This window comes from Quercus robur, chromosome 6 (assembly GCF_932294415.1).
Source record: "Quercus robur chromosome 6, dhQueRobu3.1, whole genome shotgun sequence".
Classification (NCBI taxonomy): domain Eukaryota; kingdom Viridiplantae; phylum Streptophyta; class Magnoliopsida; order Fagales; family Fagaceae; genus Quercus; species Quercus robur.
Window position 1 is genome coordinate 24,498,256 of NC_065539.1, and position 17,876 is coordinate 24,516,131.

Sequence of the window (17,876 nt, forward strand, 5' to 3'; positions counted from 1 at the left end):
GCAGAAGGACCCACTGACATGGGAAAAAACCCCCTCATCATAACAACCCCACTAAGGGGAGATTATAAATAGGGGAGTAGAGGCAAGATGTAGGGGGTTGGAAAATTTTGGGAAGTGAAACATGAGAGTAGTAAGAAAAGACTTAACTCGGGGATAAGGGAATCTTGCTCGGATTCTAGGGTAGAAGCTCGGCTATCTAATGGTCATCTCGGCTAAGCTAAGAACTGGGGGGTTTGGTGTAAAAGAAATGTTAATTCTCTCATATACTTAAAGAAACACCTCTTGGACCTCCCATTGTGGGATAAGCCCAACCCAAAATACAAGTAAATTAGAGGTCAAGGCCCAAAAGCCTAGGATTGTTGGGAACGGACCAGCACAGCTAGTCACTAAGCTAGTATACTAGATGTTCCATTTCTAATTTGCTCGCCCAGATTACTATTTTTGAAATTAATAAATTGCCGTAATGGGATGATCTTTGTCCTCAATGTCAATCCCATGACACCACATCAATTCTTTAAAAGAACAAGATATAGCAATACTAGTCATTCACTTAGAAGAGGGAAATGTTAGAAACTCACATTTGGGTATAGAATGCATTTAGTTAGTTAGCTACAATTCCAAGCATGTTAATCACATTTAACACATGTTGGAATTATTAATGTACATAGGGAATAATAGGATCCTTGGGATAAGGCCATGTGGGCCAATAGAATAATTTTATGGTTCTATAAATACCTACTTGTAGTAACATTTCCATCATTGAAAAATAAATCAATTACTTAGTGCATTAGTGCATATTTCTCTCTTAATATCTTTCTTCCTCTATGGAAGGTGACTACTTCAAATTTAGTCAATTTCCCTATTATTCTCATCAATCCTCATTAGGAAACACTAGATTCATAACAAAAAGCAATCATCAAGAGCGAACTTCATAAGTTGAAACTCTTTAAAACAAAATTTTCAAATAAGATTATTTAATTTCATTCTATTCCTTTCTTTTCATTCCCTTTCTATTTCCTTTCTATTTCTTAAATGTATTATATTCCATTCCATTCTTTTATAAGCTCCTAAACGAAGTGAGAATATCACACAAAGATTTTTTTTTTTTTTTTTTTTTTTTTTTAAAAAAAAAAAAACTTGAATAGGCAAAGCCCTCAACCATGCACCATGAAGTTGCCCTTCCTACTCTTATCATTACATATTAGCCATTCAACACATTTCATCATTGTGGCCTAGGCGACCACAATAATATATAACAAAAATTCAGTAGCCTTTTTATATTTGAAGTATACTCAAATTGATTCTTTCCTATTGAAAGTTTCTAAAAACATTTCATTTAAATCTTATACAGTTTCATATAATTTATTAAAAACTTAGTTTGGGTAAGTTTCCTTTAAACTTCAAAATTTTAAATAAATTTCATTGAAACAAATTTATCACTTGACATTATAAATTATAATATAAGGTTTCATGTTTAAATAAAACAAGCTCTAAAGTCTCTCTTATGACTCATTACTAGCTAATCTTAACCAAAAAAAAAAAAGACTAGGTAATTATTTGGATAGTGGAATCCACTGATTTCCTTGAATGAAATTCTCAACTGAATATGTGTCAATGTGTTGTGCAGGGATCTGACTACTCCAAGTTACCCTCTTGGACGCAGTTGAACCTGATCCGGAATTCCCAGATTCCCCATAATAAAGCGTTTTCAACGCAAAATCGCCACTCCATGGCAGCCAACCTAGTGGTGAAACAAGAGCTTCTAAGTTGCACTGTATGAAAACTGTCCTGGAGTACTCCTTCCATGGCCTCCCCAAGAAATTCTTGTGTACTTTGGGATTGCTATTGTACAATTTCAAATATTCCTCGGTGCCATTAATCAAACAATTTTGAAAAACAAAACCTGTTGACTGGCCAGGATCTGTTCTGCCATGTGCAGTGATGGCATTAGTCTCGCCTTTTTCTGGTTTAATTTGCCGAGGAGCAACTAAGATCTCGCAGTCTTGGAAAAAAGATGCCGAGTTTCCAAAAATAAAATCCACATTGCCTTGAATCCGGCATGATTTGTAGAATTGGCGTAGTGACTGAGCATAAAGAGTATCCTGATTGCCCAGGAATTCACAGTTTTCGATGACAGATAAATCACTGCCTGATCTGAAGGCTACTGCTTGGTGGGCATCAGGACCGGCTGTGTTCTGGATTGTGAGACCACTAGCCATGAATCCATCGCCAAGAACAGCTGCCCAGGAATGGATGATTAAAGCATTAGAACAACAAGTGATTAACAAAGCAAACTCATTATAACTGCTTCCTCACATTTACATTCTTTGGACTCAATTAATTCTTCCCCTGCAAAGAAGGATATCATTTGCATTTTTAGCTCTCACCAGTGTCTTGTAAGTTACCATTTAACTATAATCATTTCACAATTTTATGTACTCCCTAATTTTACCTATCAAAAAAATAAAATAAAATAAATCATTTCACAAGCACTTTGGTTTCGAAATAAGCTTCACATGAATGGATGGATTTGTGCTTCTAAATGTCACTGAAAACATAATATAACTTCGGGTTTTTCATTTATTCAGTTAAAATTAATGGTCAGAAATACAATGGCTAAAAACTCAATAATTTATTCAATAAAACAAAAACATATATATATATATAAGGCTAGCTTACCAATTACAAATTGAAACTTGGACATGTTTTCATTTCAATTATTTAGGTTTCATCTATTTCGTTTCAGTGTTTTAACTTCGTTAAAAGATTTCATTCGTTTCAGTGTAGTAGTTCTTTCATCAACTTTTGTCCAAAACGATGCTGTTTTAGAATATGAAAGATACTAAAAAGTAAAAACCAATTGCCAGATTGGACGCTTGGATACCGCTTAATTGAAAACAGGTTACGTTAAAAGACTGAAAGGAAAGGGAAAGAAAAAAGTTTGAATGACTGAATAAATAACAAAGAAAAGTTAAAAGGATTAATTAGTAATTTAGCAGAAGAAAAAAAAGTAAAAGTTAGGCGAGACAATTCGCAGTGGATTTAGGACTAGGAACGCTTGAGTGGAAGTAGATATAGACGTCGACCAAACCATGTGGTATTGTTGACTCACGCCTGGGAACAATGAGCCCCACCCACATGCAACTGGAGTAGTGGATGTGGAACTGCCTAAAAGAAAGCGTGTAATTCTACATTTTCTCTCTCATACTCAATAGTCAATACCTATGCATAAGAATTTCGTTATTAGTTAGACTAGACTAATACTAGGCCCACCAGCCTGTTCTCCACTTCAAAATTACCCCTGTATCAATGATACCATCAAAGTTCTTTTTCCTTTTCATTTGCCTCCCAAAAAAAAAAAAAAGTTCTTTTTCCTTTTTTATAATTACTCTTTTTGGTCTGTACCATTTTATTTTTTCCGTCAAACTATTTCATTCCCTATCCATAAAAAATACATTTACTTTAGGTCCTCCAAATCCATTATTATATTAGAGTTAAACTAGTCTAATCCCCATTATTAGTCTAAAACAAGCACTATAGAGTATAGAGTAGAGAGTAGATATGCATTGAAAAACTTACCAACTGTAGCCGTATTGTAGGTAGAAATCCCAGGCTGGCCCACATTCAAAGACCCAGTAATGACCGTTTTACCAATCCCATCTCCCAAAAACACGACATTCTTCTTCGCCAACGGAATTCTCACCGTCTCTTCATACACCCCTGCCTTTATTCTTATCACAAACCTCTTCCCACCACCGTTCTCCGGCGCTGCGTTCACCGCCTCCTGCACCGTCTTATAAGACCCACTTCCGTCCTTACTCACCGTTACGTCCGCCTTCAAGTCCGTCGGAACCCCACCTTTAAACCCGCCACCGGACTTCCCCACAGGCTCCCAAAACCCATCACGCTCGGTCCTCGCTGGAACCCACGAAGCGGTGTCGTTTCCGAAATTATCGTACGAAAACAACAGGCTCAGCGCGTTGCTCGTCAAGTGGGTTAACGAGTCCAAAAACGACATCGTCTCGTTCGTCAAGCTCGTGTCGTTTGCGTACTTGAGAGCTGACCAGCAATCGTACTGGGAGAGAAGAGAAGAGCTCATCCAAGCCCTAGCGTTCTTGAGGTTGCCTTGTGGAAGGGCGTCATTGGTGGTGATAGAGATCCGGTACTGTGCATTGTCGAGAACTTCAAGACAGTTGGTCGCGGCGGTTGTGCGGTTTACGCTCCCTGAGGAGGAGGCTAGGATGGACTTGACCATGGATTGGGCTGTACGGAGATTATCAGAGGAGACAGAGATCGATGAGTAGAGGAGCTGGAGAGGGGTTGGATCTGCAGGGAGTTGTTTAGATTGGGATAAGGAGCTCACGCATTGATCGGGGAAGCGAGTGGCTTTACAGACTTGTTGAATCAAAGAACTGGGTGTGGATGTGGGTGTGGGTTTGGCGGTGGGGGAAGAGTGGTGGTGGTGGCGAGAGGCAGAGGAGAGAGAGAAGAAGAGGATGAGAGAGAGGAGGGAAAGGAAGAAGAGAGTGGACATGGTGATGAGAAGTAAGGTAGATGATTTTTTTGATAAGAAATTGAAAATGGGTTTTGTGGGTTTTCTGTGATGAATGATTGAGAGTGTCATAATATATATATAGAGTAGTGGAGTATGGGTGATGTCGGGTGATTTGATTTGGATATGGAATTGGGATATAATGGATTAGAATTTGATGGTAGGATTTAACCAACAGTGGTTGAATACAGATATTAGGGGAAAAACAAACAGTAAAATTAGAAAATTGGGTTCACGGGCTCTCTTTCTGACTGAGTCACGGGTTTCTTGTGGACTGGAATGTGAGTCTGTGTGTCGTCTTCGGTGAAGGTAGGACGAAATAGAAGGAAACCATTTGGAGGTGGGGTGTATGGGAGAGACAGAAGGAAGGATCCGACTCATTTGCTTGGGTGGATATGCTGTGTAATTACGAATAATTCTTGTGTCACATATTTTGGCACAATAAATATCACAACTCGCCACTTGATGTCACATATTTTGGCATAATAAATGCCATAACTAGTCACATGGTGAGTTGTGATTGGTGGAGGGATGATAGTGGGTCCATGTGGAGACATCCTTCCACCAATTACAACTCGCCGTATGGCAAGTTGTCACATTTGTTGTGCCAAAAGATGTGGCACTAGACTTACTAGTGTAATTGCTAATTAGGCTCAACATTTGGTTATGCAATGAAACCACCGAAATTGTTGCCCACCCAAAATGAACGCTATGTTTGTTTCAGCATTAACATTTTCTGGAAAATTGCTCATTTTTCAAAGAGCATTTTCTAGAAAACTGTCTCATTTTCCAGTGTTTGGTAACGACCTTGAAAATGAGTTTGAGAATGTTTTCTAGTGTTTGGTATGCAACTTTTTAAAAAATATTTCTTTTATAATTTAAAACATGTATATTATGTGAACTAACTACTGTAATTATTATAAATAAAAAACCAAGAATGAATTTGGTTTTCATACTAAAATTTTGACAATAGATACAATCAAAATTAATTAGTTTCAAATTTTCATGATCTCTACCACTCATCTTACTCATATATATAGACAGTAACGTACGTACACACACACACATATATCAACCATTTGTCTACATATATATATATATATATATATATATATATATATATATATATATATAAATTTGACAGGGGAATATATTTTCAATAAGTATAAATAATAATAACTTTTAATTGTTTATTCTTTTTGTTGGTATACTAATTGTCTACTATGGTCAACCACAAGTCTCCAATATTATTCCAAATTATGTATTTACATAATGTACTATATAATATATCATCACTGCATAGTATCTGTCAACAAAAAAAGTATTTGCCAACAAATGCAATTCTCCTAAATAATTATCATTCATTATACAACAATATTATTAGTCCACGGTAAAGATTGTCCCATGTAAAAGCAATTTAGAGTAATATAGGTACTATGTTTAAAATTTTCATCTTTTACTTCATTCTTTCTTTCTTCTTCTTCTTCTTTTTATTTTATTTTTTATTTTTTTGCACTTTATGTACGAAAAAGAAGTAACTTTTGCCTGGAATCCATTAAAACGAAAATTTCTTAGAGAAAAAAGAAAATCGAGCTTGAAATTCAAAGCAAAGAATTGGGATTTTGATAGAGAGGAATGAAATAATTACCACTACAAATTTGTTCTCCTTTGCAAGTCGGAGCTATTGACCGATCAGTGAATGAAAAAAAAAAATCTAATCAGAGAATTGCGTTACAGAGGGGAAGAGAAACATGAAGAAAAGAGGGAAGAGAAACATGGAGAAAAGAGAGAAGAGAGACAGAAAGAGAGATCTATGGGAAGGAAAGAGACCAGAGTTAGTGACAGTGAGGGTGTGAGGAGAGAAGAAGAAAATGGAAGAGAGAAAAAGTGAGAAAACTTACCATGAGAGAGAGAAGACGCCAAAAAATTATGTTTTCCATGGCTATTGACGAAGATAATATTTATAGGAAATGCAACGCGTGAGAGAGAGATTGTTTTCCAAAAAAAAATTTTGGAAAACAACCTATAGAAAATAAGCCTTATTTTTATTAGAGTTTTTTGTTAATCAAAGATAGTTTTCCATTGACCAGGTTTTTTTTGTGCTACCAAACACTGGAAAATGTGGAAAACTATCTTTACAGAAAGTTTTCCAACGAAACAAACAAAGCGGAAGGGAGGATTAAATTATCTAGCAATTGCATGTTTTGATAAATAATTAAAATATCTATATTATTATTTATACTATTATTTAAGGGGTTTTCTCTATTTGGATTCCTCAATTTTGATGCATAAAATACTCTCATCATACTTACAAGTTTTCAACTAACGGGGATAAATATGTAAATTAAAATAGTAGGGTTGGACATATAAAATTACTAATTTAAAAAAGTCCTAAATTTTAGATAAATTTAAAAAAAAAAAAAAAAAATATTGCCTACAAAATAGGAACACTTCCACTAATGACTAGGGCACTTATTCTAACACATGTTTCTAATATTTTATTAAAAATAAAAATACCTCACGTTCAGTATTAAAAAATTTATATAAAAAAAAAAAAAAAAAAAAAAAAAAAACTAAATAGATATACACATTTGATTTCCTCTCTCCCACATTTTACTCCTATAAAACTCATACAATTTTAACTCGATATACACATTTGAAATAAGCAGATGTTCTATATGAGCTCAAAGTATTTTTTTTTATTTATTCATCTTTCTCAGAAAAATAACCACTTATTCTTATCCAAATCAACTTTGGAACCACCGTCAAAATCAAACTTATCAACTAAAGCAACTGTTACAGTAAGTAAAAACAAAACCCAAAATTTTAAACCTCCACCAATCCTTGGACGCTTCATCCGCTTCCTCTGTTTCATCCCACAGACATCTATGGACTCCACGCTCTTCTCCCAAATTGTAATTGAATATAAATGCCCAGTTATGAGTTGTTTTTCCTTCTCTCCTTTTTATCACAGTGAGGAACTTGCAAGGTAAAGTTCATTATTTTGCCTTTTGGACATTCATGAGTATTAGGCTAGAGGTAACATAATCTACTTGGCAAAATAAGTGAAAAAGAAAAGGTATCTACTATCCTCTCTTTTTTTAATCTCCTGAATTTTTTATAGGATTCATGCAATTTCATAAGGTCATTAATTTGCCTTTTGGGTTTCCTAATTTTTATGACCATAAATGCTATTTGTGAGTTTTACATTCTCATTTTGATTTCCTTAGCAATTTTATCTTGCTTAGATTTAATTATTTGCTTAGGTACATTAAACTTTTTATATTGTTTGCTTTGGATCTGGGAATGAATACAAATAACTCAATTCTTATGTATTTTATGTACTTATTTGCAATTTTTTTTGTAATTTATTTCTTCAAAGAATGAGAAATTAAATTTGTCATTTGAGGAGATTGTTCTGTGATGCAACTTAATATACACAGCAAAGTTTGGGTCTTTTTCCATGAAAACAAAATTTCTGAAATAATTTTTAGTTTCGTACATGCATATACCAAACCCCTTTCGCATATGGACAGTCAAAATAACAAATTTTAAATACATTTTTTTTGAGAATAAAAATATGTACCTGCTTTATTGTGTACCTTCCCTTAACTTCTTGAAACAATTGTAGCACTTTGTTGGATTTGTTGGAGAGATTGTTAATTGGCTATTAGTGAATCTGAATCTTGGGAATTGCAATATAATGGTACAGTATTTTCCAGTCATTCACGAAACCTAAAGAGAAATGAACATTTTAAAACTAGCATTGGGTATACATTCTTCACAACAGTTTAAATAATTGGTCTACATTGAATCGGTAAATGAAAAATGAAATGGTCAAACATAAGAGGATGTTTAAATATCTATGGCACAAAAGTATAGTTTGTTTATTGGCTGTTAGAATGTTTAAATTTTTTTAAAAAAAATATGTTATTGTGATTTGTGAGTATCTTAACAATTTCTTTGCGTTAAAAATAGATATAACTTTTTCTTTTTTCTTTTTTCAAGTTTACTTATTCACAATTTTGTTAGATTGCATAAAGGCCAAATTGAGTGAATTCGAATGAGATACTATTAATTGATGGGATGACTTCTGGGAAGATTTGAAGTGCTTATCATTTATGTAATTAAAAATTAACTATGTAAAACAAAGACCCTACTTATGTCTGTATCTATCTATCAATATGTCTAATATTTATATTCTACTTAAGAAACAACTTCTATATAATTTGTTCCTTATTAATTGTTAAATTAATATTCCAAGTGATTTTATTTTTTGGAAAAATTTTAATGTTATGTATGAGAAGAGATTCTTTCGACAGCTAAGTTAAGAGATGTGATAGAATTTTGCAACTCTTTGATTAACGAATTTGTATTGAATTCAAATTGATGAGTAGTGTAAAATGGTCGTCCATAAAGTGACCATCATTACTAAGGACGATCGTAAGCACACAATTAATGCTCAGATATAAATTCCTCGCGTAAATAGTACAAGTGTAATGGATGTACAGCCTTTCCAGCCACCAACTCACAGCTGTTACAGCCACCTTAAGCTCACCATTATACAGCCGTTACAAGGCATTGAATGAGGAGGTTAAATGGCTATTAAATGAGTCATTTAACCCTCCAACTCAACCATAACGCTTGAGAAGATAAATGCATAGAGCATTTATGACGGATAGCGATAAAATACTTGTACATATTGCAAACCATCCATTAATGACGAGTAAAAGTATGGACGAGCATAAGCACATTAATTCCAAACAGCATTTAATGACCAAATGATAAATGAGCACGGAGCTGTTATCGTAGTCCAATGATGTGCATTTAATGATCGTTACGAATGTTAAAGGGCTGGGATTAAGTGGTCATTATTGAGCCATAAATCCTCTAGCTCAGGTACAACGTAAAAACAGGCCAACAAATTGGATATTTACTCACAAAAAGGCTATATAAAGCCTAGAGAGACAAGTAAGTGAGGGATATTGAACACACACACAAATTGCTCTACAGATTATTTATTTCTAAAGAGTTTAAGCTAATTTAAGCATCGGAGGGTTCTTGGCAGACCCTGAACTGGTGTCATTATCTACTTAGTGTTTTCTCTTACACAAGATCTCCAAGTCGTCCATCATACTAACGAGGAACATACTGACTAGGCGAAATCGCATTTTATCAGTTTGGCGCTGTCTATGGGGACACAACAGGCTATCAATCAATAAGCCATTGAGTTCTCTACTAACTAAGTTCCTTATGACCGATGGACTCAACCACAACTGCAGTGTTGGACCCGATGGTGATGGCTCAACAAATTCAAGCACTGGCAGCCAATGTACAAGAATTGAAGAAACAAAATGAAAACTTGAAGCGGAGAGTGCATTCATAGGGCACAAATACGACACGGTCACAGCATAATCACAATGACAATGACGACGAAAGCCATAGTCCAAGAAATAGTAGAAGAGAAATTTCTAAACACACCGCATAGTCGACTCATGGTAACATGCAGATGATGAAAAACATGAGGAAGGAGTTAGACGAAGTCAAGAACACCATGATGGGAAAGACAACGATAAATCTTGATTGCATGATCAAGAGGATAGACTCACCCTTCACTGCCAGCATTTTGGAGTGCCCCTTGCCTCCTAAATTTTGTCTCCCACAACTAGAGGTTTACGATGGCACTAAGGATCCCCTAGATCACATAGGAGCATTTAGGACAACATTAAACCTCTAGCAGACCCCAGACGAGGTATTTTGCAAATTATTCCTAGCAACCCTTAGAGGAGCAGCGAGGGTGTGGTTTAGCAAGCTGCTCGCGGCATCTATCATGAACTTTGAGTAGTTGAGCGACTCTTTTGTCGCCATTTCATTGGGGCCAACGCCATAAGAGGCCCACCTCATACCTGCTAACTATGAAGTAACAAGAAGGGGAAACCTTGAGAGAGTATGTAAAACGCTTTAACAAAGCAATGTTAGAAATTGACGAGGCAGACGATCAGGTGATAATGACGACCATTCAAGCAGGGTTGAACATCTTGACCTCGTCTTCTCTTTAGGGAAGACTCCGCCAACTACAATGATAGACCTCCTGTTTAAAGCCCAAAAGTACATGAACAGAGAAAATGCATTAACGGCAAATGGAATAGATGGCAAGCAAAAGACAGAAGAATTCAACGAGCTCTAACACAAAAAGAAGGAGAAGAAGGATCGTTCTCCCAGTCGAAAGAATGACAACGAAAATACACAGGCTCATACAAGATCGTCAAATATTCCAGAAGAGGAACTTGTTACCTTGAATCACTTAACGACAAACAGTTACCTTGTCCATGGAATGTAGAGCACTTCAAGAGGTATTATCGCTAGTTAGATGACGTTTTCAATTTTCTTTCATCAAACTGTTTTCTAAGTAGGAATGAATAAGGGGGCATTTTACCCCACATGAATAAATGTTGTTCTCTTGAAAGATCTAAAAGTATTATTTACCATACAAAAGAAAAAAAAAATCAAGAAGAAAGCCTATCATTGAAAGTCCAACAAGTAAAACCAAGTAGACGATAAAAATCTCGATAAGAGTAAAATCATCACATAAGGTTGAATTTGGACGAGTACAATCAAATTCTCAAAGCGAGAGTAAGTCATATGATTAAATTCACATGGTTAAAAACTGACAAACACAATCATAATGACGATTAAATTCTCAAAGCAAGAGTAAGTCATATGATTAAATTCGCATGGTTAAAAACCGACAAACACAATTATAATGATGATAAAATTCTCAAAGCGAGAGTAGGTCATATGATTAAATTCACATGGTTAAAAACCGACGAGCACAATCATAATAACGATCAAATTATCAAAGCGAGAGTAATTTATATGATTAAATTCGCATTGTTAAAAACCGATGAGTAGTTTTCTAAAAAGGAAAACAAAAATCAAGGTGCACAGGTAGCTCAAGAAAACTTTGCTAACCAATGAAGAGAAGGCACGTGTCAATCACCTGATGAGAAAGTTGCCTCGCATTAAATGTGATGGGACAAGAGTCTTGGGACACGAAGGGCAGATTGAACTGCCAAAAACCTTTCTTATTCCGATGCTTGTCCAAACAAATGACAACAAAGGAATAAAGGGGGCAATTGACGAGTAGTGTAAAATGGTCATCCATAAAGTGACCGTCATTACTAAGGACGACCATTATTACTAAAGATGATCATCATTACTAAGGACAACCGTCATTACTAAGGACGATTGTAAGCACACAATTAATGCTCAGATATAAATTCCTCGCTTAAATGGCACAAGTGTAACAGATGTACAACCTTTCCAGCCACCAGCTCACAGCTATTACAACCGTCTCAAGCTAACCGTTACACAATCGTTACAGGGCATTGAATGAGGAGGTTAAATGGCTATTAAATGAGCCATTTAACCCTTCAGCTTAACTATAATGCATGAGAAGATAAATCCACAAAACATTTATGACAGATAGCGATAAAATGCTTGTCCATATTGCAAACCGTCCAAGTTAATGACGAGTAAAAGTATGGATGAGCGTAAGCGCATTAATTCCAAACAACATTTAATGACCAAATGATAAATAAACACGAAGCCATTACTGTCGTCCAATGATGTGCATTTAATGGCCGTTACGAACATTAAAGGGCTAGGATTAAGTGGTCATTATTGAGCCATAAATCCTCTAGCTCAGGTACAACATAAAAACAGGCCAACAGATTAGATATTTACTCACACAAAGGCTATATAAAGCTAGGAGAGACAAGTAAGCGAGGGATATTGAACACACACACAAATTGCTCTACATATTACTTATTTCTAAAGAGTTTAAACTAATTAAAGTATCGAAGAGTCCTTGGCAGGCCCCAAACCGATGTCATTATCTACTTAGTGTTTTCTCTTACACAGAATCTTCAAGTCATCCATCATACTGATGAGGAACAAACTGACGAGGCAAAATCGCGTTTTATCACAAATTGAGCGCGTGCTCAATGGCTAGTGTTGTTAACACTGCAGTTTGAACCCTTTTTTCCCCCCTTAAACAACTATTGAAGCGAAGTTAAAGTTTTTTTTTTTTTTTTTTTTAATAAAAGTGAAGATAAAGTTTGACTCCAAATATATTTGAAAGTTGAAACTACATTTTCCAACTCTTATTACTAAATTATAGTGTCTCTTACTTTTTAAACTTCACTTTTAGATTTTTTTTTTTTTTTTTTGTTGAGTATTTTTTTTTTTACAAGATAGAATTCTACTCTAGCCTAATCTAAGTGTATATGTGTGTGAAACTCCCTCCTGGAGACTTGAATCCTAGCCCTTGCCTCCCACGCCCCACAATATTTTCACAATACTTTCACAACAAATCATAGGTGATAAGTTGTTATTGATTCTAATTTGAATTCACAACTTAAATTACGTTTTTGCCCACCCATAACAACATACCACTTAGGATTTGTTGTTATTGGCTCTAATTTGAATAGTCTCTTCAGTTGCTACATAATGTATTTGGAGTCAAACTTGTTCCAACTAGAAATCAAGACAATTGGTTAATTTGAAAACTTTAATTTCTTTGATAAAATAATAGCATAACTGTAAAAACATCTTCTAGGTTTTGCGCTAGTTGCAAAAACACTCCTTGAAGTTTTAATTCTTCTTTTTAATTCATGGGGTTTTCATATCCGTCAAATTGACCTCCAATACTTACTTCCATTAGCACTTATGTACAGAAAAATCATGTAACCATCACATAACATGAATCAATTGATGAATTTTCTTAAAGTGGTCATGTGATGGTCACATGATTTTTTTATCCATAGGAGTTAACAAAAATTAGTCCCAAAGTCGATTTAGCAAATACAGAAACCTTAGGAAGTTATAAGAAAGAATTGAAATTCTAAATGGGTGTTTTTACATTTCAACTTAAAATAATTATTTAAATTAACATGATTATGAAGTTATTTGGAATCTAATTTATTTCTTTAAATTATGTTTTTAAAACACAATTTCAGCACTAAAAATGTCACTATTTTACATCAAAAAAGGACATTATTTTAATTCTTAAAATTTCAATACACAGTTTAACAATAATTTTAGATTCCCAAATAATATCAATATAAGTTGTTATTATTATTATTATTATTATTATTATTATTATTATTATTATTATTATTATTATTATTATTATCCCAGACAGAGTATGATTGGTGATGTGGCAGAATGCCACAACAATAAGTGGTTAATCATCACTTACACATAGACCTACCATTTTAATAAGAACTTGTTGAAATATAAATATGAATATGAGTTGTGGAATACTAAGATAGGATCTACCTTCATTAAATTCTTTTTTTTTTTTTATGGTAATTGTAGGAATCAAGTATGAGGCTGCTGGGCCTTAAATCACTTGGGCTCACAATTTATTTGTAGTGGGCTTGAGGATTTCCTACTCTGGGTCGTTCTCGGCAGAGAGACTCAAAGCAACACTTAGTTCACACTTTCTCACTTGACTGTTTTCTCTCCGTTTTTCTGAACCCCTTCTTCCTTCCAAACTTCTGCTATTTATAGCCAAGGTTAGTGGTGAGATTACGATTTCAGCCTCTGTTAGTGCTATTGAAGGTCCAATATTATCTGATTTAAGTGGATTTTTAGGTGAGAGTGGGGTGCAACAATTATAGCCTTGGAACTTGGTTCCAGCTTAATTGGTAATGCTCGGTAATGCAGTTTACCGAGCATATCATGATTTACCCGGACACGGTTAATAAGCCTGTTCGGGAAAGCATATGCCGAGCACACATCAGAATTCAAGGCCCAAAACGGGTTTTTGCGCTAAGGCAGATCCAAGAAGGGCTTAGGGCAATGGGGTTGTTCCCGTTGGGCCTGAGCCCAAGGGCCTATATGGGTCTTGGGATCTCGGTGCCGTACATTAGCCCCCCCTTGATTCATACCCGGTTGCCGGGAAGAATCAAAGAGTTGGCCGAGCCTTTTGACCTCGGAGACTTTTATGGCCTGGGAATTGTGGTTATGGTCCCTAATTAATGCTCATCTCAAAAAACACGCCGTTTCGCAGCGCCAGGTACAGTTGCCATTATTGCCTGACGCTTCGTGAACCGGAGCTGCGCGCGTACTGGTTACGTTTGGCATCTGCAGGGTCGTTCGTAAATCGTGCCCATTTATTGCTTGGTTAAACGCTTCTTTGCCCCCCCTCTTTCTGACTCTATAAATAGTTCCCCATAGAACATTCTCTTTTTTCCTCCACCTCTGATATTTCGTGCTTACTCTCTGCCGACCAACTCTCTGTGTGCTTACTCTCCTGCCCAGTGTTCTCTTCCTCTTTAGAACCCAAAGTAAGTTTTTCTTTCCTTTTTTATTCCTTCAGCTTATTTCTTCAAGTTCCCTTTCATAGCATTAGGTGTTATAGATGGGTTACTCTTACCTTCTAGAGTCCCCGGATGCCTTGGCCACCTTTAGGAGCACATTTAGTATTCCCGATGACGTGGATGTGGCTTACTGCCACGAGAGTGATATTGCTCTCCACCGAGGATTTGGTACAGCCTTTTTTCCTCTGATGGCAATCTTAGAAGGCGGGGTTAGGTTCCCCGTGGATCCCCTTTTGACCGATACACTTAGGTATTACGGGCTGTGTCCCGACCAGCTGCCCTCCAACTTTTACCGGGTAGTTAGCTGCGTCAGTAGGTTGAACCACACCTTTAATTTACAGTTAAATTACCTTGACATTAACCACATGTATAGACTCTGTGGGAACAAAGCTACCAACTATTACCTAAAGCCACGAGATAATCGGGTACGGCTGATATCATGCCTGCCTGATTTGAACAGGAACTCCGCCGGGGAGTTCGTTCGGGTGCGCGGCAATTGGTTTGCCGGGGACGTCCCTTGCCCCCTTTCACGGCGTGAAGTGGGTTTGTACCAATCCTTTGATCTAACTATTTTCCTCTGCTTTTCCTTTTCTTTTAATGGAATAAATCTTTATAATCAGATATTGATATGGCACCTGTTCTTTTGCAGACGGCAAAGTGTTTGTTCCGGACATTAGAACCGTCCACGCCAAGGATTTGAACTTCATCCTTCGCTTCGAGATATACGTGCATTGGGATGGACAACTCCGAGCTTCGCACCTGATCCTCGGGATAGAGCCAGTTTACTCCACGTGGCAGAATTTTAAGTAGGCACTTTTGGTTGACAATCTGTTGCTGTCCTACATAGACGTACGGTACGCGAATTTCCTGCCGCCGACGCTTACAACCGGGGAGGCGAGAGATATTGGACGGCGCTTCACCTGCTCGGACTAGCTAGCCCCATTGTGAGACGAGTCCGCGGAACGGGTGTCTAGGCGCCTTAGGGAGTTAGCCCACGAAGCTGTCCACCAAGAGGGTCTTGTTCAAGAGCAGCCGCAGCTCGAGAATCCCCTGGGCGAGACTCAGTAACCAATGGTTGAAGCAGCTACCCCGTCGGTTGAAGCTATCCATCCCGGCGGAAGGATGGTGTCAAGGAAGGTCATGACCATTGACCGTTTCGTGCCCGGTGCACGGCAACCCAACCAGCCCCCATCTTCTCAAGGCCGGGGCCAGGGACCTCAGCCTTCACCCTCTTCGTAGGCTGGACGGGCCCGTAAGAAACAGAAGGGAACCGATCAACCTTCCACGGGCTTGGGGGATACCGCCGTCCAGACTCCTCCCCAACCAATAGGGGGAATCGTTATTCGTGAGCCGCCAACCCAGGCTGGTACGGGGGTTGCATCCTCCTCTCAAGTGGCTCCAGCGTGGAAACCCAAGTTCCTATTGGACGGCAAGCCGCTGCCTTCAACCGCCTGTGTTCGGATGTGGGAGAAAGGCGAGGGTGGCCGTATTGCCCAAACTTTGGCCGAAGGTCTTCTTCTTCCCGAGGACGTGCATGCCTTCGAGGAGAGATCCGAGGAGTCTGTGGGGCGCCGGTTAGAGTGGCATGCCATTGCGGTAAATACTTAGTTTATTCGTTTTCTTTCCATGCATTCACTTTCGCTTCTTTCTTAACTTTTGTGCTCGCTAGGCTGCCCAACTGGCTCACATAGTAGCCAGCCGGACACGGGATCTCGCCGAGGAAGTCGAGTGCGAAAAGGGAGCGCGGGAGTCAGCGGCCAAAACGGTGAAGGAAAAGCTCAAGGTAGCTACGTCCGCCGAGAAGAAGGCTGCTGCCGCGGAGAAGAACAGGGCATTGGCCGAAAAGAGGTGTGCGGAGCTCTTCGCCAAGCAGAACGAGACGGAGGTCAAGTTAGCTGAAGCCATCAGCCTTAATACTGCCAACGCCGAGGAGTTAGCCGACCTTAGGGCATCCCTTGCGGCCGCGGAGCAAAAATGGTATAACGAAGGCTTCGCTGATGCCGAGAATTCTGCAGAGCCGGTAGTGGCTCGGGCTCGGAACCTGGGTTTTGAGGCCGGGTGGTTCTCCGCTCTCCAAGCACTGGGTGTTCCTGAGGATTCGCACCTGAGAGACCCCAGCCAAATTCCCTTTCCGAGCCCTGTCATTGCCGTCCAGGATACCCCGGCTGCTATTGACGAGGAGGAAACGGCCAGCATGAGGGAGCTGGTTGAACAAATTGACGCTCATGCCGAGCCAGAGGACATGGAAGCCACTAGTATCCCGACTGTGCAGGAGCTTCTCGGTGAAGACCCGCATTTCCCCCTGACCGACCAGCTAGAAGCGACGGACCCAGCCCAACCCTCCAGCTGATTTTCTTACAGTTCTTTTATGCTTTTACTTGTTTTTATCATATTTCTCATTTAATGGTTTATTTGCCTAAGGCACCGGGATGTGGTGCATGAACAATTAACCTTATTTATTTGATTGGTAAAATGCTTTCCGTTTGACTTTCATTTTAATCCGTTGAATGAATTTCTGTCTATTTGTATGTTTCACGTGGATTATGCCAGTGTTTTGGCCAATTAGCTTAACCGAGAGCCATGCTTCTGTCCTTTGTGTTTTTAGTCATAAGGTCTCAACCTGCTCGGCGATTTTAATCGAGCCGAGTGTCAGGTCTCTGTCCTTAGAGATTTTAGTTGCAAGGCCACCTGCTCGGCGATTTTAATCGAGCCGAGGGCCAGGTTTTTGTCCTTAGAGATTTTAGTCGTAAGGTTTCCACCTGCTCGGCGATTTTAATCGAGCCAAGGGCCAGGTTTCTGTCCTTAGAGATTTTAGTCGTAAGGTTTCCACCTGCTCGGCGATTTTAATCGAGCCGAGGGCCAGGTTTCTGTCCTTAGAGATTTTAGTCTCGGCGATTTTAATCGAGCCGAGGGCCAGGTTTTTGTCCTTAGAGATT

At 38.1% G+C, this 17,876-nt stretch overlaps 1 protein-coding gene across 1 annotated transcript; it reads right to left on the reverse strand.

Moving 5' to 3' along the window:
- Positions 1-1,417: 1,417 nt before the first annotated feature.
- LOC126733334 (probable pectinesterase/pectinesterase inhibitor 51) lies at positions 1,418-4,869 on the reverse strand. The gene is made up of 2 exons (XM_050436577.1): positions 3,580-4,869; positions 1,418-2,239 (listed from the first exon to the last, which is right to left on the reverse strand). The coding sequence occupies exons 1-2, from the start codon at positions 4,622-4,624 to the stop codon at positions 1,554-1,556; spliced, it is 1,731 nt and encodes a 576-aa protein (XP_050292534.1). The 5' UTR covers positions 4,625-4,869; the 3' UTR covers positions 1,418-1,553.
- Between the last annotated feature and the right edge of the window lie 13,007 nt (positions 4,870-17,876).

Coding starts and splice junctions, on each gene's coding strand:
- LOC126733334 (XM_050436577.1), bottom strand. CDS start 4,624: ATGACACTCTCAATCATTCATCACAGAAAACCCACAAAACCCATTTTC. Junction 2,240..3,579: donor CTACAATACGGCTACAGTTG/GTAAGTTTTTCA, acceptor ATTCCTGGGCAG/CTGTTCTTGGCGATGGATTC.